The sequence below is a fragment of the Squalius cephalus genome (genome assembly GCF_949319135.1).
Source record: "Squalius cephalus genome assembly, chromosome: 17".
In the NCBI taxonomy this organism is placed as follows: Eukaryota; Metazoa; Chordata; class Actinopteri; order Cypriniformes; family Leuciscidae; genus Squalius; species Squalius cephalus.
This window is the reverse complement of record NC_137138.1, coordinates 4,508,904-4,534,079: the sequence shown is the minus strand read 5'-3', so window position 1 is coordinate 4,534,079 and position 25,176 is coordinate 4,508,904. Positions and strand designations below refer to the sequence as shown.

Sequence of the window (25,176 nt, the reverse complement as noted above, 5' to 3'; positions counted from 1 at the left end):
TATTCAAACTAATGAATCCTTAACTTTGAAATACGTATGACAAAATGTATACTTTTTACAAAGAAAGATTACACTTAAAATATTGTTAAAATTGTAATTGTTGTTGTAATTGTAACCTTTTTAATAAAATAGCAAAAAATATATTAACAAGGTGAATCTAAACAAAACAAAATCTAAATCGGTTAATATAAGCCTTCTCATTAAATTATTTTTATTGTGTTTTATTAGTGACAAATTTGGGGAGAGGATACATATACCAAAACTTTCTGAAAATACAGTATGAGAATTAACTGCACAATTACTAGAATTGTTTACCTTGGATATTATACAATTTGCATGCATAAATTTGTGGAAAAAGATTTTTTTTTTTTCAAGATGATTCCAACTCCAACTTTGAAGTAATTATGTAGACAATATATATATTCTTTCTTGTGGTGCCCTCTCAGTGACACACCTGAATGAAAGGCTCATTATGCAAGTCATTGTCTTCTCAGGTGTTAATCACAGCATTATTCATGATTATTCACGCCCCCACACATATTGCGTTTCCAAACAAAAAGTGTCTTACAAAATTTAAATCAATGTATTGTTTTATGTGAATGATTAGGCAGGATGATTTTCAGATCATTTTAAAGCAAAAACTCTAGGCGACAACATCCATTAGTCAAATTACTTTTATTTCAATCTCGAATTTGTCTAATGTAATATGTACGTTTTAGGTCTGATGGAACACAGTGAAGTTGAGGTGAAACACCATCAGTTTCAGAAACTGAAGAAGAGGAAGAAACTTCAAAGAGGGAAGAAATGTTCTTTCACCTGCTCTCAGTGTGGAAAGAGCTTCAAAACTAAACCAGGCTTGAAGATGCACATGAGAATCCACACCGGAGAGAAACCCTTCACATGCCATCAGTGTGGAAAGAGCTTCCCATGGGCATGTAATCTCAAAACTCACCTGCTGATTCACTCAGGAAAAAGATCATTCGGCTGTGATCAGTGTGACAAGACATTTATTTTGGCTGAGCACCTGAAAAGACACATGAAAATTCATGCAGATTTGGAGCCTCATGTATGTTCTGTGTGTGGAAAGAGTTTTTCACTGCTTGAATTTTTGAAACAGCATGAGATTATTCATTCTGGTGTGAAACCTTATGTGTGCTTGGACTGTGGGAAGAAGTTTACTAGATCCAATGACTTAAAAACACACCAGAGGATTCATACTGGAGAAAAACCGTACAAGTGCTCACACTGTGGACAGAGTTTCGCTCAGTCAGGTGACATGAAAGCTCATGAGAGAATTCATACTGGAGAGAAGCCGCACAAGTGCTCACACTGTGGAAAGAGTTTCACTCGGTCAGGAACCTTGAAAGATCATGAAAAAATTCATACTGGAGAGAAACCGTACAAGTGCTCACACTGTGGACAGAGTTTCACTCGGTCAGGAACCTTGAGAGATCATGAGAGAGTTCATACCGGAGAGAAACCGTACAAGTGCTCACACTGTGGACAGAGTTTCTCTATGTCAGGAACATTGAAAGATCATGAGAGAATTCATACTGGAGAGAGACCGTACAAGTGCGCTTCATGTGGGAAGAGTTTCACCACTTTATCTCATCAGCGGACTCATGAGAAAAAGCATTGTCCAAAGTTATCTAAGTGAGCAAAGTTCACACTCACAAGTAAATAATTTGATATTCATGTAACCCCCTAGACTTCTACACTGTTAAACATTACTTCATATAACTTGCATATGACATTGTAGTTTCCCTGTAGGGGTCGCTATGTGTTGTATCGGGTTGAGGTCAGGACTCTGTGCAGGCCAGTCAAGTTCCCCGACACCAAACTCGCTCATCCATGTCTTTATGGACCTTGCTTTGTGCACTGGTGTGAAGACATGTTGGAGCAGGAACATCCCCAAACTGTTCCCACAAAGTTGGGATCATGAAATTGTCCAAAATGTCTTGGTATGCTGAAGCATTAAGAGTTCCTTTCACTGGAACTAAGGGACCAAGCCCAACCCCTGAAAAACAACCCCACACCATAATCCCCCCTCCACAAAACTTTACACTTGGCACAAAGCAGTCAGGCAAGAACCATTCTCCTGGCAACCACCAAACCTAGATTCATCAATCCAGAGAACACATCTCCACTTCCCTAGAGTCCAGTGGCGGATGCAGCTGCTCGACCATAGAAACCTGTACCATGAAGCTCTCTACACACTGTTCTTGAGCTAATCTGAAGGCCATGTGAAGTTTGGAGGTCTGTAGCTATTGACTCTGCAGAAAGTTGGTGATATCTGCGCACTGTGCGCCTCTGCATGCGCTGACCACACTCTGTGATTTTACGTGGCCTACCACTTCGTGGCTGAGTTGCTGTTGTTCCCAATTGACCCTTCGCAGGGAGTTTGATTGACAGGCAAACTGACCAATCATAATCCGCCGAATCCGCCATTTTTGTCCGACAAAGCAGTCAGGAGTTAGTAGATTAACATTGGAGGATTTGAACTTGAAAAACTGACGCACTGACGTCTTTCCGTGGTTAAGAGGGTCATCGGATGCAAAATTCACTTTTATATGGTGTTTGCATATGTGTTCCTACAAGTACATTGGTATTTACATGGATAATAAGGACTCATGTATTTTCAGCGTAGACCAAACAATAATGTTTTATTTTATTAGGCAGTTATGGAAAGCATAATTAGAAATGGCATTACGGTATGGTTTGGTAATCTTCCGGTTCAAGCAAAGTCTTAGCTTGCACACCTGGTAAAATAACAAAGAAGACCATAGGGAAAAGGAAAAGTCATTATATGAACAGGGAAGAACATAACATTTTAGGTTACCCATCGCACATATTATGAATTGTTGCCCTCTGGAAGACTGTACAAACGCTCTAAAAATATTTTATACCCACCTTAATTAAAACGTGAAACAACAAATGAATGTTATTTAATTAATGCAAGGTCTAGGTATAGGGACTTGTGTTTTTAACCCATTTGTGCCCAAATTTTTCTGATTGTTTTCATGCTTATAGTTGTGTTAATAGTGTCCTCTGTGAAAATGTTATGCATTTATTTTCCCCAGGTTTTTTTTTTCTTTTCTTGAAAATCGTATTTGAATGTGCGATTCAAATATTTGTCCGGTGGGCAAATATGTTGTATGCACCCCTTCATTGTCAAATTTGAATACATTTGGCATCTAACTCAAAATAACTGCTTTCAACAGATCAATCTTTATTCATAAACACATTTATTATGTATAACAGTCAAAGAACATTCGATGCGAACCCAAAAAAAGATGCATCTAGCTTATAATCTCTTGTGTATGATAAACAAAACAAACAACAAATACATTTGTCTTAAAGGCCGTGTTGCAGGGTAAATTTTTCAACGAATTTGTACAATTTGCTTGTTGGTAATAAACATTTAAACTGTTATCCATTGTATTTTATGTTGTTGGGTATCACAAAACGGAATATAATACGAAAAAGTAGGTACTATCTTACAGCGGTTTGCAACGATTCTCCTTTCCCCCACAATGCATTGCATTACGTCACGTTGGGGAGAGAATTTACCAAAGCCCGCCTTGAGAGCATTGAGAGTGACTAGAGAGACGAGTAGTAGACGAGAGTATTCAGATAGCGCAGATTATAGATAAATAGATAAATACATAGATATAGATAGATAGATAGACTAGATATATAGATAGACAGACAGACAGACAGACAGATAGATAGATAGATAGATAGATATAGATAGATAGGCTAGTATAGAGAGATAGGCAGACAGCCAGATAGCATAACGCTAGCATAGATAGCTAGCAGCTAGATAGATAAATAGATAGAAATATATAGTAGGTAGATTGACATCTGGTCGCGGGGTGAGCTCCTCGACCAGCGACCAAAACGCACTGGCTTCCCTACAGCACAAGCTTTCCAACGCAGTTTCCATGGGACGGCACCGCCCACACAAGCACCTGCTAAACACAGCGACAGACACACGGCGGCTACGTTTGCAACAACATTTTCACCGGAGGAAGAGATAAACGCTTAGAAACGCCCATATAGCTAGCATGATGCCTTCTATTTCTAGATGACAAAGACAAAGTTTACCAGTACTACGACACTATGACAAAGGTTAGCGGTACTTATCTGAACTAACGTCATGATCACTGCCACTAGATATAAAGAAGACGTTGATTTTTCACTCGGTGCTATTCAATGACAGTAAAAAAAAAAAAAAAGTGTCATTGTGCACTGCTGCTCGTAGACTAGCTCCAGTGCTCATTGCTGCGTTGCTAAATGATAGCAACTCACCAGGACACTTCACCAACTCTCCACTCATTCTCCATAGTTCTAATACAGGCTGAGGCTACCTTTCCTCCACTTCTCCCCAACGTGACGTCATCACCGAATTGCGTAAAAAAACCCTGTTAATACCAAAACCGTAAAAAACTGGTCTTTAAGACCATTTTTGAGACATTTTAAAAATGCTATACATATCTTGAGTGATTTATGTACCCATTAATCGACAGTGGTGGTTAACCTGCAACATGGGCTTTAAAGTGGTGGAACATAGTGCAGAACAAAGTGCAGCTATTAAGTTGCCCCAACAGGGCATTGTGTATAGAAAATCAAAAAAAAAAAATGAAAATAAATCAATAAAAATAAATAGAATGCAGAAAAAAAATACTTCTATACATATAACAAAAAAACAAAAGCCAATAACAAAATACCAAACAACAAAAATAACAGTGCATACAGACAATTTTTTTCAAAAGACATTCGAAATGAAGTTATGTCAAACGTGTCCTCCACGCTCCCCTTTTTCTATCTCTCTTCTCCCTCTGCTCCTCTCTCTCCTGGGTAGATTCTTAGTGGTTTGCATGGAATTTCTTGAAGCACTCAACATGCAAGGCAACACCGCATTTCTCACATGCAAAGGAAGTGCGGCCATCACATTTTCGACACCTCATGTACTTTCTCCCTGTGTTGTGGGGCCAGTGGTTCAAGTTGTCAAATCTGGCAGCCTCACATATTGCAGAAGCCAACACTGACCTTCTTCCATGCCCCTGTGGCCTCATCCCATGGCGCTGGAGGAGACTCTGGGCAACCAGTCTTTGGAAGGAGAGGAGATCTCTGTCTCCCTCTTTACATGACCTGTATGAATGGATGGATGAATGAATTTTCTATTGGTGGGTATTGAATGAAATAAATACTTAATGAATACTTGTTTTGTTTTTGTCATGCCACTTAGGATATAGACCCCCTCCTTCCACCCCGCAGCCTCACCTCCCACTTACCATTACACCGCCATGTACCTGTAATAACACCAGGTGTTGACCATAGCACTGTTGAGTGCCTAGCTGTAGCATGGCCACCACCACTTCTTTGATCAGATGCCAATCTGGTAACGGTTCACACGTTGGTCGTGCAGGTCAACACCTCCCATATGTGTGTTGTAGCTATTTATACAAGTAGGCTGTTTCACTTTATCCATTGCATGTTTCTGTTTGTTCCAACGTTGAGTGTCGACATCGGAGTACTCATTCTCCATATTGGTCACAACAGTGACCACGCTGTTGTCATTTCATCTCACAATCAGTTTTCCATCTTCAATAAGGAATTCGGCATTACCTCTTGAGGTCTTCCGGAAGCTCTTTGATGGTGTCAGTGGGATATCAAAGAGATGATTTTCCCGAAGTGTGCCACAGCTGCCGTAGCCCCTTTTGGTCATCTCATCAACCAGGGTGAGTGTTGTGAATAGGTTGTCATGATAGAACTTGCATCCAGGTGGCATTCCAGCTTTCTTTGCCAAGCCAAGAACCACACTTGAACCCTGACCCAGTCCAGTTTCAACGAGACGAGTGTGGCTACCTGCGTATGGCTCCATCTGGTAGACAAACCCAGATGAGTATGCAAGACTCCAGATCTTGAAACCAAAGCGAATGGGCTTCCCCCTGATAAATTGCTTGCATCCATGCCTACCAAAGTACTCAATCATCATCTCATCCACTGCCAGATATTCCTGAATAGCCATGGTTTTGTTGACTTTATTCAGCTCCTCAAACATGGGACGCACCTTGAAGAAAGGGTCATCTGTGATTTTCATGTTATCCACAACATGAATGGAAGCCATTATCTCATCAAATCTGTTCCTCCGCATGGCATCTTTAATGCTTTTGTTGTTGACATCATTGTCGTCTGACAAAAGAAGACGTCGTCTTGGGACTGACAATGTCTTGGCACCTTTCTGTGCTGCATATATATTCGACATTTCCAGGGTGATATCCCGTAGTGATTTGGGATAGAATGTGAGAAAGATGTCTGCTGGATCATTTGATGTGATGATGGGATTGGTTGGCTTGGGTTGATAGGGAGGGAGTTGATGACGCTTAGCCTATATTGGTTTTTTGGTATCTGCCTTAAATTTCTTGAACTTCCGCTCTTTGTTTTTTATTTTCTTAAGCATGGGTCCAGGGGTTGTTGGACTATTTTCCTTTTCCTCAACAGCATTGATGATGTTTGGCTCTGTAGATGCACTCACTAAGGCCGCAGGGCATTCAAGTACATCTGCCATGTCAAGGAGGGGTAGCTGAAAAGCATTATCAGAGTTTAAGCCCTCTCCTTTCAGCAACCTTGATGGTAGGCGCTTGTAATCGCATGCCACCTCATCATCAGATCCATCTGTGTCATGAGCTTTCTTCTCAGACTCTGGCATAACTGTTACATTACAAAAATTTGCAGGGAGATTATCTGCATCAAGAAAATCCAAAAGCTCTGCCAAGGTATACCTGAAAGAAAATTATGCATTTTTTTTAGGCCCATTGTATTAAAGGAGAACTCCGGTCAATTTTAACATTGAGCTCATTTTTTTGTAAATTTGGAGTGCTGTCAGTACAGAGAACAACGACAAAAATCGGTGTTGCCTACATCGTGTTATCCTCTTTTTAAAATTTGCACCCTGTTGACTTCAATGGGGCAAGTTTTAAACCTGTTTTTAGCCTCCTGTATTTACATCCTGTTTTCGGCTGAAGTCCACAGTAGTCGATTGTCGAGTTCGGGCGCATGATCGTACGTACTAAACCTATGCGCGTGAACTCGACAATCGACTACTGTGGACTTCAGCCGAAAACAGGATGTAAATACAGGTATGAGCGCTGGCTGAAATAACATCACTTTTATTCATATCTTTCACATCTACTGCAGTCAGATTCACCCGCGTTCACTCTGAAGGAATCACTCACATGGCTGGTGCACTTGTAATGACACATCAAGGATGTTAAGAGGCTAAAAGCAGGTTTAAAACTTGCCCCATTGAAGTCAACAGGGTGCAAATTTTAAAAAGAGGATAACACGATGTAGGCAACACCGATTTTTGTCGTTGTTCTCTGTACTGACAGCACTCAAAATTTACAAAAAATGAGCTCAATGTTAAAATTGACCGGAGTTCTCCTTTAAATGGCTGACTGTAGTATAGGTGATTTCATATGATAATGTAAAAGTAAACTCATTACTTGTCTGAATTTCAACATTATGATGGAATCATAAGCTACTAGTCATAAAAAGAATTAGGGTCCTTGACTTATTAGAATGAAACGCATCCAAACTGGATGAAGGGGCCTCAATATTTTGCCCCTTACAAGACATAATATCATAAAAGGGAGAAAAAGATCATCTGCAGCAATTAATCCCATGCTTTAACTCTTTCTCTTTCATTCTTCCTTTTGTGTGATTGACTGAAGTTTGGAAACTGCTGCTGTCACTTGAAAACTGGACAGCCCATCCCCCCATAGCAACAGCAGACACGGGGGTGGGGCAGTAGAGCTGTGGAAAGATTGCTCTCTCATCTCCTCCTTTTAACAGATTTATTCCCTATCAAATTAAGGTCTACTGGACAGTAGAGATGTTAGTTAAAGGGTTTTAGGTAGGATATTATGAAAGAAAAAAGGCACTAAACAAGACCAATAACCTTGATTTATTAACCTATTAACACAGTATACCTCATTTCTCCATGTTATATGTACTTACTAGGCATTTGCCCACCGGCAACTATAGTTGCTACTTGGACTTTTGACTAAGTATACAAAAAACTATAGATTTCTTGTCAGATTTGTTTTGTTTGGATGATTCTAGAGACCTTCATGATTATATATATATATATATATATATATATATATATATGTCAACCAAAAATACTTGTTAGTAAAATGAAAATTACCTTTCTTTGGGAGGGTTTGCCTTCGCCATGTTTCCTGGAAGAAGAGGTAAGAAGTTGACAGCCTCATGTGACAGGAAGGAAATAAATACCTTTTTTCTATCCTTTATTTGGTTGTTTGCTTGCATGCATGTCATTGAGAAATAAAACATGGATAACATCTAAAAAAAATAAAATGACAACTAAACACTGCAGCAACTATAGTTACTATAGTATATATTGTTTATGGATCAACATATTGTCAGTGTAAACATTGGGTTCCTGGCAAATTTCCTCTTGGGGATAATAAAGTGTTTTTTCATTTGTTCATTTCATTAAAATAAAATTTGTTTTACAGCTGCCATATTGTGGTTAAATCTGTAATAAACCATATCTCATGTAAGAGCAACACATAAATTAGCTACAATTGTGGTTATAAGTTTACATATCCTTTGCAGAATCTGCAAAATGTCAAAAACTTAAAAAAAGAGGGATCATTATTTTCATTTTGTTTTTTATTTAGTATTTTTCTGAAGAATAGTGGACAGTTAAACTGCTCAGGACAAACAAGCGCCTCATGAATAACTATCATAAAACATAAAAACAGTCGTTGATCCTCCAGGTAACGACACAATATGAAGATTCAAGTGAATGTGAACTCTTGAATTAGGTCATTTGTGTAAATTCAGTAATCTGTTATCGACTGTTTGATGAAAACACTGAAAACATGATAATTGATAGCAATTGAAAGTGTGATGATCATCTGCTAAATGAGCAACAACGACCACAATTCACTCCTTCAGTCAGTGAAGCTCCCACAGCCGTTCATGAGAGTTTAAATGCTGGGGAATATTCCCATCTTCCCACAGGAGAAGAAGAAGCAAGCAGGAGGAATTACTCCAGGAGAAACTACAGACATACTATTGTAAAGATGGAGATTAAGGAAGAACCCTGCAGAATAAAAGATGAAGATACAGAGGAACACATAGGTTGGTGTCCATTCTTGATACTTTATTAACATCAAGACTATTAACCCTCATTTACAAAATTATAGGAGCTGTAAAATAACTTTAACTGAAGTATAGGAACAGATATGAAAATGCATTTATAGTCACACAGAAATTGTATTGTAGATGCATTTCTTGTTTTTTTCATATCTTATAGTTTGTTATTTCAAGATGAGTTAGGGAAAATGCATTTGCGGTCACATAGTTGGCAAGACTTGATGACATATTATAATTGCAGAAGTACTTTTAGCACCTGATATCCAAAAATTAAATACCTGAGCCATGGTTGCTTTTTGTTATTAAACTAGGCATTACTATTATTTCAATCTTGAATTGTCTAAATTAAAATGTTTGTTTGAGGTCTGATGGAACAAAGTGAAGTGGAGGAGAAACGCCATCAGTTTCAGAAACCTCAACAAAACACTCAAAGAGGAGGAGAGAAATGCTCTTTCACCTGCTCTCAGTGTGGAAGGAGCTTCACAGCTAAACCAGGCTTGAAGAAACACATGAGAATCCACACCGGAGAGAAACCCTTCACATGCCATCATTGTGGAAAGAGCTTCCCATGGGCAAATAGTCTCAAAAATCATCTGCTGTTTCACTCAGGAAAAAGATCATTCGGCTGTGATCAGTGTGAAAAGACATTTGTTTTGGCAGCACACCTGAAAAGACACGTGAACATTCATGCAGATGTGAAGCCTCATGTGTGTTCTGTGTGTGGAAAGAGTTTTTCACTGCTCGCAATTTTAAAACAGCATGAGATTATTCATACTGGTGTGAGACCTTATATGTGCTTTGACTAGAAGTTTACTAGATACGGTGAATTAAAATCCCACCAGAGGATTCACACTGGAGAGAAACCGTACAAGTGCTCACACTGTGGAAAGAGTTTCTCTTGCTCAAAATACTTGAAAGATCATGAGAGAATTCACACTGGAGAGAAACCGCACCAGTGCTCTACATGTGGGAAGAGTTTCAGACAATTATCTAGTCGACTAACTCATGAGAAAAAGCATTGCCCAAAGTTGTCTAAGTGAGCAAAGTTCACAAGTCACAAATGTAATTTCTTTCAGCTTAGCGTATCATATCTAGAAACGTACATCTTGTTTATAATTTATAACCTTGTTCTTATTGAGTGACTTAATAAATTTATTTCAGTTCAAAGGGTTTCAACATAGTATTCATTGTTGAATCACTGCAGTGATAAATCAATATTTTAAAAAAAATTTGTTTTGACTGGATGTTTTTCCAATTTACTTTCTTTCAAAGTATGGCTTTTGACATAAATATCCACACCACTGAGATCTGAACACTGAACAGTGTCTGTGAATAAAATACCTGTTTTACAGCTGTCATCTAGTGGTTAAAATATGAACTAACACTAAAATAAATTTTAACGACATGAACTTTGATCAACAATATGGTAAAAGTCAAATGAAAATAAAGTCCTTAAACAGAATTCATATTTGGAAAGAATTTGTCTTCTTTGGAAACATGTCGTCATTGGTTTGGTAGTGACAAAAGGGAACACGTAATCCTTTATTTGGGGAAAATATAAACAAAATTTGAGTTATGCAAATCATTAGTATTTTAGTATGTTTTAGTAGTGTTTTAATTATGTGAGTTAAAATTACACTGTAGTGTAATGTGGCCGCTACCAAAACATCACTGTCACTACCGTAAATGTGCAGTCAACCGAAATGTTTTGTCAAAAAGTAAGTTTATTGAATTATCAACTAAGATGTTATTATAATGTTTGGTTCAATGTATATTTAAACTAATGAATCCTTAACTTTGAAATCAGTATGATAAACATTATGCCTTTTAAAAAGAAAGATTGGATTTAAAATAAAACAACTCAAATTACACTTAAAATATTGTTAAAATTGTTATTGATTTACCTGTGAAAACTTTTTAACAAAAAAATTATTTACAAGATAGATGTTAACAACATCTTAAAAGGTCAATATAAATTATTTATCACTGGGTTTCAGTAGTGTCAAATTTGGGGAGAGGAAAAATATTCCAAAACTTTCTGAAAATACAATATAAGAATTAACTGCACGATTACTAGAATTGTGTACCTTGGACATTATACAATTTGCATACATACAAAATTTGTGAAAAAAAGAAAGAAAAATTTCAAGATGTTTCCAACAGACTTTGAACAAAATCTGTAAAATGGCCCATAGACTGAATTCTCACTCTTCTCACTCCAGCACAGTAGATGGCAGAGTGTTTAATCATCACAACCTGCCATTAATCCCTCAATAGATGAAGATGAATAGTGTTCACTCGGCCACTTGAGATCTTGGTGAAATCTTCAGCTGGACTCTAAAGTGAGTTAGTTTTTGTGTTGTAACAATTCACACTTATTTATAACTATCGTGCAGTAGTATGGAGAAAAGAGGTGATGATGGGAGAAACGGAGCTTTTTGTACTCCGAATAAACTCGTTTTAAGATGGCGACACCTGCTGGCGAGAACAGCACGAACATGTGTAATAATACCGTTTACAAACCAATCGCAAATGTTTTGTATGTAACTTGTGTGTTCTCATCACTAGAGAGCGGAGAGTCATACAGTTTAAACGGTGCTGTATCAGGCGAAAGTGTAAACAAGGCTTACGGCTAGGCAAGTTTGCTAAAAAGGTTAAGCATGTTAAATGACCAGTTCACCAAACTTCAATGACCACATTCACACAAACCTGTTATAATACCTGTTAGATTATTTTATCTCTATTTTTTTTTTCTTCTGTGCCTCATTCTCAGAATTGTCCTTTTTCATCGTTGAATGACATGAGCTCATGGAAAGAGAATCATGAACATGAAGCCAATCCGTTCACAAAACCTCCTCAACTTTACTTGTGTACAATAGCTTTTATTCTTGGTTTAGGGGAGTGTAGCTGCCAGCAAAAGAGAATATACAATAGCTAGCCTACATAAAAATAAGTTTATTTATGGCAACTTTCCGACTAAAAGGCACCGCACATCCCAGAACAGCCTTTCGGGCACTTTCTCTTAGACAAAGAAAAAGGACCCATTACAGCTTATTTCTTGCAGCTTATCTTATATATATATATATATATATATATATATATATATATAAAATCACCTGCAGCCTTACAAACCAGAAAGAAAGAAAACAGGGAGACACAGAGACAGAAAAGTCAGAAAAGATTTATCTTTCAATACTGTTGAATATTCATGTCTGACTCTTCCCACAGGTGAAGAAACTTTTCCTAACAAGCAGGAGGAATTACCCCAGGAGAAACTATTGAGATGCAGTTTGAGAAAGAACGCCGCAGAATGAGAGATGAAGATACAGAGGAACAAACAGGTTGGTGTTTTCCTTCATTCTCTTTAATGACTGATGAGGAACATTAAGATGAAAACTGACCTTTAACAATACATCTAAAACTAGATACTAGTAAAGTCCAACCTGATCTCACGGCAATTCGTACAAATTTTTGCTAAATCGTACATATTTTACGAGTTGCCCAATTCCTACGAATGACGTTAACCTGACGCCCCTAAACCTACCCATCACGTGGGTTTAGACGAATCATACAAATCTGTAAGAGTGAAGTCGTACGAATTAGCCACCTTTTACTCACTCGTACGAAATGGTCGTGAGATAGCGTTGGTAGAGTAAATATTAAACTAAATTTTTTCTAAATTGAGGCTCAATATTTCTTTGGATCCCATTTTTCTTTCTTTAATTAAATTTTTGTTAAATCTTTCTGCTATTAGACTAGGGATTACTTTTATTTCAATCTTGATTTGTCTAATGTAATATGTTCGTTTTAGGTCTGATGGAACAAAGTGAAGTGGAGGAGAAACAACAGAAGTTTCAGAAACCTCAACAAAACACTCAAAGAGGAGGAGAGAAATGTTCTTTCACCTGCTCTCAGTGTGGAAGGAGCTTCACAGCTAAAGCAGGCTTGAAGAAACACATGAGAATCCACACCGGAGAGAAACCCTTCACATGCCATCAGTGTGGAAAGAGCTTCACATGGGCAACTAGTCTCCAAAATCATCTGCTGTTTCACTCAGGACAAAGATCATTCTGCTGTGATCAGTGTGACAAGACATTTATTTTGAAAGCGGAACTGAAAAGACACGTGAACATTCATGCAGATGTGAAGCCTCGTGTGTGTTCTGTTTGTGGAAAGAGTTTTTCACAACTGGGCAATTTAAAGGAGCACCTAAAAATACACAATGGTGTGAGACCTTATTTGTGCTTTGACTGTGGAAAGACCTTTATTACAGCCCACAAATTAAACCGACACCAGAGAGTTCACACTAGAGAGAAACTGTACAAGTGCTCACACTGTGAAAAGAGTTTCTCTCGGTCAGGAACCTTGAAAGTCCATGAGAGAGTTCACACTGGAAAGAAACCGTACAAGTGCTCACACTGTGAAAAGAGTTTCTCTCATTTATCATCCTTGAAAGCTCATGAGAGAGTTCATACTGGAGAGAAGCCGCACCAGTGCTCTTCATGTGGGAAGAGTTTCAGCCAATTATCTAGTCTACGGACTCATGAGAAAAAGCGTTGTCCAAAGTTGTCTAAGTGAGCAAAGTTCACATTCAGATCCATCACTTAAAATAGTCTGATATTCTGAAAAAACAAATGGTGTAATTTCTTGCAGCTTATCTTATATATTTGCCAGCAACTTACATATTGTTTATAATTCATGTTATAACCTTGTTTTTATCTTATTGTTCTTAATAAATTGATTTCAGTTCAAAGGGTTGTAGTTCAAACATTGTATTCATGGTTATTTAACCCTGCAGTGATAAATCAATATTTTAAAATAAAAATGTTTTGACTGGATGAATTTACTTTCTTTCAAAATATTGCTTTTGACATAAATATCCACACACACCACTGAGATCAGAACACTGAACAGTGTCTGTGAATAAAATACATGTTTTACAGCTGTCATCTAGTGGTTAAAATATGAACTAACACTAAAATAAATATTTAAACTAATGAATCCTTAACTTTGAAATCAGTATGATAAACATTATACCTTTTAAAAAGAAAGATTGGTTTCAAAATACAACAAATCTCATAATTTACACTTGAAATATTGTTAAAATTGCAATTGTTATTGATTTACCAGTGAAAACTTTTTTTTAATAAAATAGCAAAAATGTTCTTACAAGATAGATGTTAACTAAATCTTAATAGGTCAATTTAAGCCTTGTTATTACATTATTTATTGTTGGGTTTCGGTATTTGGGGAGAGGAAAATTATTCCAAAACTCCAAATCTGAAAATACAAAATGAGAATCAACTGCACAATTACTAGAAATATGTACCTTGGATATTATACAATTTGAACACAAAATTAATTCTCTTCTCACTCCAGCACAGTAGATGGCAGAGTGTTTAATCACAACCCGCCATTACGAATAGTGTTCACTCGGCTACTTGAGATCTTGGTGAAATCTTCAGCTGGAGTCTGAAGTGAGTTCGTTTTTATGTTGATACAATTCATACTTAGGCTATTTATAATTGTTGTGTGCAGTAGTCTGGAGAAAAGTGGTGATGTTGGGAAAAACGGAGCTTTTTGTACTCCGAATAAACTCGTTTTAAGCTGGCGACACCTGCTGGTCAGAACAGTGTAAATGCAGCGAGAACAGCCCGAACATGTGAAATGATACCGTTCACAAACCAATCGCAAATGTTTTGTATGTAACTAGGATGTGTGTTCCCATCACTAGAGAGCGGAGAGTCACTACAATTTAAACGGTAATGTATCAGGTGAAAGTGTAAATAAGGCTTACGGCTAGGCTAGTATGCTAAAAAGGTTCAAAGTTAATATAATAGCTACATAAAAATAAATGTATGGCCACTTTCCGACTGAAGGCACCGCACATGAAGGCAAGGCACATCCCAGTGGAAACAGATGCTTGACACTTTGGAAACAACAGAGTATAATTACATGCATTTTTGATGAATAACTGTTGCTATTAAAACTGTAACAGAAATGAATTATAAATACAAATTTTGTACTGTAATAAAATATATGTGCCTATATATTATTTATGAACTTATATGGGGTAGGCTAGGAGCAAATAATATGGGAGACCAGTGCAAATACAATTATTATATTATCTTCACCATGTTGAAAGAAATGGTGATAAATAAATAAATCAAAATAAACGTTACTATTTCACACCAAGTGCAAAGCCCGCGAAAGAACCAAAGAACCAGAGAACGTCACGTGACCATCGCGTGCAAAGCCGGACTCCCCTTTGGATTAGAGATCATAGCTGGACTGAGAGTTTTACTGAGGTAAATTATTTTTTGTATAGGCCTATATAAGTAGGCTATAAAATGGACGGACCACATCTAGATCTACTGTTCACATAAACAATGGCTTTCTGCCTTTTTTTTGTGGCTTTTTCCGTTATATCTGTCGTCATTCGCACTATGGGGCAGATTTGCTAGGATTGAGAAAACCTATTTCGTTTCAGATTCATGTTGGTAAAGGTAACCGTAGGTTTTTTTTATTAAAGTAATTTTACAATTATTAATACTATTTTACTCTGATGCAGCGTTGTCTATTTGGCTGCTTTAGAGCTCTCTCTCTCTCTCTCTCTCTCTCTCTCTCTCTCTCTCTCTCTCTCTCAAAATCTCGTGATCTCCCTCTCTATTTACATTGAGAGAGTGAGTGAGAGACAGAAATGACTCATTAGCAGTCTATGTAGCCTACCTATTATAATATTAACTAGATGTACCGCATCGCGGTACAAAATATGACCGCCGCTCAGGCCTGCACTGGCTTTCCACAAAAATAAATGACGTGGAGTAATTTGGCTGTATTGCGTGTTTATGTATATACCTAAAAAAAGTAGTAGTATGTGCATGTCTGTCTGTGTGTGTGTGTGTGTGTGTGTATGTGTGTGTGTTTGTGTATGTGTGTGTCTGTGTGTGTGTGTGTGTGTGTGTGTGTGTCTGTGCGTGTATGTATGTGTGCGTACATGTGTGCGCGTGTGTGTTTGTGTGTGTGTGTCTGTGCATGTGGATTTGTATGTGTGTGTATGGGTGTGTGTCTGTGCGTGTGGATGTCAGTGTGTGTGCATGCTTGCGTTTGTTTGTATTCCTGCATGTGTGTGTGTGACAGTATCATCCTAATCCAGCAACCCTTCGCTCAACAGCACCATCTACAGGCCGATGAGTGTACAGTCACTAAATGTGCACATAAATGAATTTATTTTATACCCCCCCCATGGATGAAATTCTACGAAACTTAGCAGAGGATACCCCCAGAGGATGTCAAGTTAATCATACACATGAAATATGGTGCAGTTCTGAACATCTCCACTGAAGATAGGGGCGATTAAAGCAGAATAATATTGCATTTTAATTTTTTATGGGAGGGGCGCAAATCACAAATGAGTGATTATGGGCTAGGTTGATGTGGGCCCTTAAGAGCAACATACCATAAAAATGTCTTCATCCTCGGTGCCACGGTTCAGGTAGTTATTTAGGAAAAACTGCATTTTTTTGGGTTTGGGGGGGCCCAGCGCGGGGGGGGGAGTGGCCCCCGGGGACCAAACGAAATTTTTCCGTAGAAGTCTAGTGGGGCTACATGCCCACCAAATTTCATGTTCCCCGGTGTTTCGGTGTCCCTGGTATCGTTGACGAAAAATTTACGGGGGCCCCAGCGCAGGGGGGAAGTGGCCCCCGGGGACCAAACGAAATTTTTCCGTAAAAGTCTAGTAGACCAACATACCATAAAAATTTCTTCATCCTCGGTGCCACGGTTCAGGTAGTTATTTAGGAAAAACTGCATTTTTTTGGGTTTGGGTGGGCCCAGCGCGGGGGGGGAGTGGCCCCCGGGGACCAAACGAAATTTTTCCGTAAAAGTCTAGTAGACCAACATACCATAAAAATTTCTTCATCCTCGGTGCCACGGTTCAGGTAGTTATTTAGGAAAAACTGCATTTTTTTGGGTTTGGGGGGGCCCAGCGCGGGGGGGGAGTGGCCCCCGGGGACCAAACGAAATTTTTCCTTAGAAGTCTAGTGGGGCTACATGCCCACCAAATTTCATGTTCCCCGGTGTTTCGGTGTCCCTGGTATCGTTGACGAAAAATTGACGGGGGCCCCAGAGCAGCTGGGGGAGTGGCCACCGGGGACCAAACGAAATGTTTCCGTAAAAGTCTAGTAGACCAACATACCATAAAAATTTCTTCATCCTCGGTGCCACGGTTAAGGTAGTTATTTAGGAAAAACTGCATTTTTTTGGGTTTGGGGGGCCCAGCGCGGGGGGGGGAGTGGCCCCCAGGGACCAAACGAAATTTTTCCTTAGAAGTCTAGTGGGGCTACATGCCCACCAAATTTCATGTTCCCCGGTGCTTCGGTGTCCCTGGTATCGTTGACGAAAAATTTACGGGGGCCCCAGCGCGGGGGGGGGGGGAGTGGCCCCCGGGGACCAAACGAAATTTTTCCGTAAAAGTCTAGTAGACCAACATACCATAAAAATTTCTTCATCCTCGGTGCCACGGTTCAGGTAGTTATTTAGGAAAAACTGAATTTTTTTGGGTTTGGGGGGGCCCAGCGCGGGGGGGGGAGTGGCCCCCGAGGACCAAACGAAATTTTTCCGTAGAAGTCTAGTGGGGCTACATGCCCACCAAATTTCATGTTCCCCGGTGTTTCGGTGTCCCTGGTATCGTTGACGAAAAATTTACCGGGGCCCCAGCGCGGGGGGGGGAAGTGGCCCCCGGGGACCAAACGAAATTTTTCCGTAAAAGTCTAGTAGACCAACATACCATAAAAATTTCTTCATCCTCGGTGCCACGGTTCAGGTAGTTATTTAGGAAAAACTGCATTTTTTTGGGTTTGGGGGGGCCCAGCGCGGGGGGGGAGTGGCCCCCGGGGACCAAACGAAATTTTTCCTTAGAAGTCTAGTGGGGCTACAATGCTACATGCCCACCAAATTTCATGTTCCCCGGTGCTTCGGTGCTTCGGACGAAAAATTCAGTAAGGTGACGGGAAAAAAAAAAAAAAAAACTTTGACAATCCCTATATGACCGCTTTCGCTAGCTACGCTAGCGGCGGTCATAATAATTGCACTTTTTATATAATAAAAAATACAGTAAAGGTAAAATATTTATACAACCAGGAAAAATTATTAATCATATTCAAGTAAAATTATAATTGTTTTCAATAATGAAAATACGTTGTATTGTGACTTAATATGCCTTCTATTTGTTAGAGGTTTTTTTTTTTGTACATTTTCAGATGTTTTTGTATATTCATAAATCACAGCTTTTATTGATTTTATGGTGTATAGCATGAAAATAATTATTTTCGAAGAAGAATGAAGGAAAAGGCTTAACGTGGTTTAATTGACCTAAACAATGATCAATGATTATCAAATTTCTCTCTCATATTGCTCCTCATAACCACTGAAAACTGTCGTCAAATCAAACCCAAAGTCCAAATATTATGGACGTTATCTGACATTAAGCGTTTCTGCTTCATTAGAGCCTATTGTAAGGAAAAAGCTTAACGTGGTTTAATGTACGTAAACAACGATCAGTGATCACCAAATTTCTCTCTCATATTGCTCTTGAGAGAGAAATTTGGTGATCATTGATCATTGTTTACGTACATTAAACCACGTTAAGCTTTTTCATGTTAAAGGAGAACTCCGGTCAATTTTAACATTGAGCTCATTTTTTTGTAAATTTGGAGTGCTGTCAGTACAGAGAACAACGACAAAAATCGGTGTTGCCTACATCGTGTTATCCTCTTTTTAAAATTTGCACCCTGTTGACTTCAATGGGGCAAGTTTTAAACCTGCTTTTAGCGTGATCATAGGTAACTAAACCTATGCTCGTGAACTCGACAATCGATTACTTTGGACTTCAACCGAAAACAGGATGTAAATACAGGTATTTGCGCTGGCTTAAATAACATCATTTTTTATCCATTTCTTGCACATCTACTGCAGTCAGATTCACTCGTGTTCACTCTGAAGGAATCACTCACATGACCTGTGCACTTGTAATGACACATCAAGGATGTTAAGAGGCTAAAAGCAGGTTTAAAACTTGCCCCATTGAAGTCAACAGGGTGCAAATTTTAAAAAGAGGATAACACGGTGTAGGCAACACCGATTTTTGTCGTTGTTCTCTGTATTGACAGCACTCCAAATTGACCAAAAAAGAGCTCAATGTTAAAATTGACCGGAGTTCTCCTTTAAGATATACCTGCTTACGTGCGACGTTACCCGGTGAAATAGGCTACTCTCTGATTATGTAATCCATATGAAATGTGCATTTCTCTCTGGCGTTCATGGCGAGTCCGCATCGTCAACTTCATCTTTGCAGTGACACAGAAAACACCAGTTTATTAAAAAAACATTAAATGTCTCCTTGCTATTTTAGACACATTCATAATCATTACTTTTACCGGTTCTTTGTGGCAAGCTTTATGCGTGCGGTCGTGCGCTTGAGTACGGCTATATTACGTAAACGCTCATTATCCTGTAGGCTATATAGCCTATTTAAGTAATTAAATGAATATAAAGGGGCGATTTGTCCACTAATGGCTTAAATGAACAACTACTAGTCGACTAGAAAAAAATTAGTCGGAGGCAGCCCTTATTCCACATATTTTCGAACCAGCAGGCCATTCTGGGTTGAGCAAGCGACCCTGAGCGGAATGAGCGAGCGGAGCGGAATATTCAGAAATGCGCTCTCCGCTCACATGCTCTGATCAGAACAAACCCGAACCTCACTGTCTGCTGAACTTGCGCAGAAACATCAAAATAGACATAACCAGCTTGTTTTTAAAACTAAACATTTAGACTATTTTAGCACAACTTATGAGCTTAGTGACAATTTTTTATAATTCTTGACAAAATTAGAATATATTGGAAGGTTTTTTTTTTTTTTAAGAAAAGTTTTGCCTGTTGAAAAGTGGGTTGGCCTAGGCCCGTCAGGCCCACCCATAATGCCGTGCCTGCCAACTAGTAGTCGCTGTGCGAGTAAACCTCACTCCTCTGATCTCAATAGGCGCTCTAGCGACAAACGCTAGAGGCTGCAGTCTTTAGCCTTATTTTGTTAGAGCGCCTGACACTCATGCCGGAGACCCGGGTTTGAGGCCCGCACAGAGCGGGGCGAGTAGGACTCGAGTGGAGAGGTTACATATATATATCTAACACCTGCAGCCTTACAGACCAGAACGAAAGAAAACAGGGAGACACGGCGACAGAAAAGTCAGGCTGATAAGATTTATCTTTCAATACTGTTGAATATTCATGTCTGACTCTTCCCACAGGTGAAGAAACTTTTCCTAACAAGCAGGAGGAATTACTCCAGGAGAAACTATTGAGATGCAGTTTGAGGAAGAATCCCGCAGAATGAGAGATGAAGATACAGAGGAACAAACAGGTTGGTGTTTTCCTTCATTCTCTTTAATGACTGATGAGGAACATTAAGATGAAAACTGACATATTAGACTATGGATTACTTTTATTTCAATCTTGAATTGCCTAATGTGAAATGTTCGTTTTAGGGCAGATGGAAAAAAGTGAAGTGGAGGAGAAACTCCATCAGTTTCAGAAACCTCAACAAAACACTCAAAGAGGAGGAGAGAAATGTTCTTTCATCTGCTCTCAGTGTGGAAGGAGCTTCACAGCTAAATCAAGCTTGAAAAAACACATGAGAATCCACACCGGAGAGAAACCCTTCACATGCCGTCAGTGTGGAAAGAGCTTCCCATGGGCAACTAGTCTCAAAAAACATCTGCTGTTTCACTCAGGAAAAAAATCATTCGGCTGTGATCAGTGTGACAAGACATTTGTTTTGGCAGAGCACCTGAAAAGACACGTGAACATTCATGCAGATGTGAAGCCTCATGTGTGTTCTGTTTGTGGAAAGAGTTTTTCACACCTGGACCATTTAAAGCAGCACCTAAAAATACACAATGGTGTGAGACCTTATTTGTGCTTTGACTGTGGGAAGACCTTTATTACAGCCCAGAAATTAAACCAACACCAGAGAGTTCACACCGGAGAGAAACCGTACAAGTGCTCACACTGTGAAAAGAGTTTCTCTCAGTCAGGAACCTTGAAAGATCATGAGAGAGTTCATACTGGAGAGAAACCGCACCAGTGCTCTTCATGTGGGAAGAGTTTCACCCGATCATCTAGTCTACGGACTCATGAGAAAAAGCATTGTCCAAAGTTGTCTAAGTGAGCAAAGTTCACATTCAGATCCATCACTTAAAATAGTCTGATATTATGAAAAATTAAATGGTGTAATTTCTTTCAGCTTATCTTATATATTTGCCAGCAACTTACATATTGTTTATAATTTATGTTATAACCTTGTTCTTATTGAGTGACTTAATACATTTATCTCAGTTCAAAGGGTTTCAACATTGTATTCATGGTTATTTAACCCTGCAGTGATAAATCAATATTTTAAAATAAAAATATTTTGACTTGATGTTTTTCCAATTTACTTTCTTTCAAAATATTGCTTTTGTCATAAATATCCTCACACACCACTGAGATCAGAACACTGAACAGTGTCTGTGAATAAAATACATGTTTTACAGCTGTCATATCTAGTGGTTAAAATATTATCTAAAACTAAAATAAATTAATCTTTTAACGACATGGACTTTGATCAACAATATGCTAAACGTCAAAATAAAAATTAAGTCCTTTCATAGAATTCATATTTGGAAAGAATTTGTGTGTAGTTTTGATCCTCAGAATCAAATGCGTGAGTGACGATAGTTTGGCAGCGCCACAGATCTTCCTCTAAAGCTCAAGCAAATACAGAGGTATTGGTAGGGGTGTTATTGGATATTGAGAAAGCATATGAAATGCTTTGGAAAGAGGGACTTTTAATAAAAATTAAATGTATGGGAATTGGAGTAAAGTTGTACAATGGGATTATGGACTTCCTTCTTGAAAGAATAAATTATATTTTTTTGCAATTTAAAAGGTGCAATTTTGCAATGTAAAACGTAGGAAGAGCAATATTTCATGTGTATCAAAGTATACAAAAAGCAGTAGATGAAGTGGAGGTATGTGCAAATAATTGGAGCTTTAGATTATCTGTGGCTAAAACTCAAGTTATATGTTTTACTAAAAGGAAAAAAGTTCCAGTGGTCAAGTTAAAGTTATATGAGCAGGATCTGGAGCAAGTTTCAGTAGTCAAATATCTCGGTGTATGGATTGAACCTAGGCTGACATTTGCAATACATGCTAAAAAACTGATCTAGAAGTAAATATTTTAAGATGTTTATCAGGGATTGAATGGGGAGCTTGAAGATTATCGCTGAAAAGATTATATAGTATATTAATCACATCAAGTTTGGATTATGGAAGTATAATTTACGGATTTGCAACCGAAACCATATACTCAGAAAGATTGAAGCAATACAAAATCAAGCTTTAAGAATATGCTGTGGTGCGTTCAGAACATCTCCCATTGCAGCTTTACAGGCAGAAGTTGGTGAAGCTCCTTTAAACCTTCGTATGCATAAAATTAGATTAAATTATTGGGTTAATATAAAAGGTCATAAAGAGAGTCATCCAGTAAAGGGAGTGATAGAAGAATGCTGGGAACATGGGAACAAAAACATTAAAAGCTTGGGATGGATTGTTCACAGGGAAGCACAAGAAGCTGGTATTGCAGACTGTGATGTTAGCCCAACTGTTATATTATCCAGTATACCACCGTGGATATTTCCCATGCCAATAATTGACTTACAAATTTAAATGAAAATTAAGAATGAGAGAGATACCCCAAAGAACATTATTGCACAGCAGTATTTAGATCAGACTTATTCGTCATGGTTGCATATATATATTGATGGTTCTAAGGATCCTATCTCTGGAGGAACAGCAGCTACTGTATATATTCCTAAGTTTCAAACAAGTATTAAGAAAAGGATAACTGATCATGTATCTGTGTTAGCAGCAGAATTAGTTGCCATGATGGTAGCACTCCAGTGGGTATAGGATGTAAAACGACACTCGGTTACTAACGTAACCTCGGTTCGCTAAGATTCCTACACCAATCTCCCAAGGGCAGTTTGCCCGGGGCTCATGTATAAGTGGAATAGACGCATAGCGGCAGAACGGGGCGGGACGACTCTGTATTATGAAAGATAGGTGCTTACACATATATACAGTTAAGACAATATATCAGGCTTGAAACTGCATAGGCCCACAGGACATTGCAATATATCAACATTCTAAGCGAACTGGGTTGGGTAGACGTAGTTAATATAGCATAATCAGACTGAGAACAGCCTAGCCTGTAGGGCAGGCACTTCTAGGTTGTAGAACCTTATAAATGTAGACAGGGAGGCCCAGCCTGTTGCCATACAAACATCTTGAAGTGAAACCCCGCTTGTCCAGGCCCACGACGAGGCCATGCCTCTAGTTGAGTGGGCTCTAACGACCAAGGGGCAATCCAGGCCCTTGGAGGCGTAAGCTGACGCAATAACGTCTACTATCCATCTGGACAGGGTCTGTTTCGAGGTGGCTAGCCCTTTAACGCGGCCACCGAAGGAAACGAACAGTTGCTCTGTCTGCCTGAAGGCAGCAGAATGTTCCACATAAATCCTCAAGGCCCTAACTGGGCAAAGGAAATTAACCCCATCCTCACTGTCGGGTGCAGGGAGGGCTGACAGGGAAATCGCAAGCACCTAACCATTTCTTGGTTTGAGGATGACCTTAGAGTCATTAGGCCCAAATTCCAGACACGTAGCACCCACTGAGAGTGCGTGTAGGTCGCCCACCCATTTTACTGAGGCCATTGCCAGCAGAAAAGCGGTTTTGAAGGAAAGGTATTTTAGCTCCACCGCATGTAAAGGTTCAAATGGGCCACCTTTCATGGCCTCTAGGACCGTAGAAAGGTCCCAAACTGGAACCGAGGGGCGTCGAGGAGGATTCAGCCTCCTAGCACCCCTGAGAAACGGATTATGAGGTCATACTTTCCCAGCGACTGGCCATTTACAGGTTTGGTAAATGCTGCTATGGCCACAACATACACCTTGAGCGTGGATGGGGTTCTCCTGCTGTCCAACAGCTCTTGCAAGAAAGAAAGCACCACCATTACCTCACAATGTAGCGGGTACAATTCATGAGCTGAACACCATTCAGCAAACACTGACCATTTAGACGCGTAGAGCCGTCTAGTAGACGGAGCTCTAGCCTGTGTGATCGTGTTCATCACTCCCTCTGGGAGGTGAAGTGGTAATAATTGATCGCCCACACATGTAGGGCCCACAGCTCGGGGTATGGGTGCCAAATTGCGCCCTCGGCCTGAGACAACATGTCCTTCCTCAGCGGAATCGGCCATGGAGCTATGTTCCCCAGTTCCATCAACTCTGGGAACCAAACTTGATTCTCCCAGAGCGGGGTTACCAAAACTATCGAGCATTTGCACTCGCTTGATTACCTGTGGTAACAAGGCGACTGGGGGAAATGCATAGAGAGGGCGTCTGGGCCAGTCTAGGGCCAGCGCGTCCCTTTCTTTTGAAAAGAACATTGGGCAATGAGCGTTGGCCTGTGACGCGAATAGGTCTACCTCCCCTCTGCCAAAGATGTCCCAGATGTTTTGTACCACCAGGTGATGCGGGGACCATTCCCCTGGGGGAAGCTTGGCCCTGGACAGCATGTCTGGGCCCACGTTCAGGACGCCCGGGACATGCGCTGCTCTCAGCGAGCACAGATTGTGCTGGGCCCATATAAGGAGGTATTTTGCTCTTGGAAAAAGGCTCCGGGACCTGAGGCCGCCCTGGCGGTTTATATAAGACACCACTGACATATTGTCTGTTCTGACTAGAACATGGTGATTCCTCAGCACAGGGAGGAAAAACTGCAGGGCATTCTCGACCGCTTTCATCTCTAGACAGTTTATGTGTAGACGCTTCTCTGCATCTGACCACAGGCCCATCGATGGCCTCCCTTCATAAAGGGCGCCCC

At 39.5% G+C, this 25,176-nt stretch overlaps 3 protein-coding genes across 8 annotated transcripts in view; all 3 read left to right on the top strand.

The window, feature by feature from the left end:
• The window catches only part of LOC307144903 (uncharacterized protein), a 258,364-nt gene that overhangs the window by 8,438 nt on the left and 224,750 nt on the right, over nucleotides 1-25,176 (top strand). For 4 of the 6 annotated variants that reach the window (XM_079847624.1, XM_079847623.1, XM_079847627.1 and 1 more), the window contains one exon: nucleotides 720-1,990. The exons of 1 other annotated variant lie outside the window; for it this stretch is intronic. In XM_079847624.1, coding sequence (XP_079703750.1) covers nucleotides 720-1,657 — 938 coding nt within the window. In that variant the 3' untranslated portion in view covers nucleotides 1,658-1,990. Of the gene's footprint in view, nucleotides 1-719; nucleotides 1,991-9,558; nucleotides 10,170-25,176 lie in introns of those variants that run through there. One more of the 6 variants, XM_079847625.1, reaches the window with a different exon arrangement.
• LOC307144915 (uncharacterized protein) overlaps nucleotides 8,928-25,176 on the top strand; it is a 262,913-nt gene continuing 246,664 nt past the window's right edge. The window contains exon 1 of the mRNA XM_079847651.1: nucleotides 8,928-9,180. Coding sequence (XP_079703777.1) covers nucleotides 9,123-9,180 — 58 coding nt within the window. The 5' untranslated portion in view covers nucleotides 8,928-9,122. The remainder of the gene's footprint in view (nucleotides 9,181-25,176) is intronic.
• LOC307144894 (uncharacterized protein) overlaps nucleotides 11,778-25,176 on the top strand; it is a 178,136-nt gene continuing 164,737 nt past the window's right edge. Inside the window, exon 1 of the mRNA XM_079847596.1 lies at nucleotides 11,778-11,848. The gene's annotated coding sequence lies outside the window, so the exon portion shown is untranslated. The remainder of the gene's footprint in view (nucleotides 11,849-25,176) is intronic.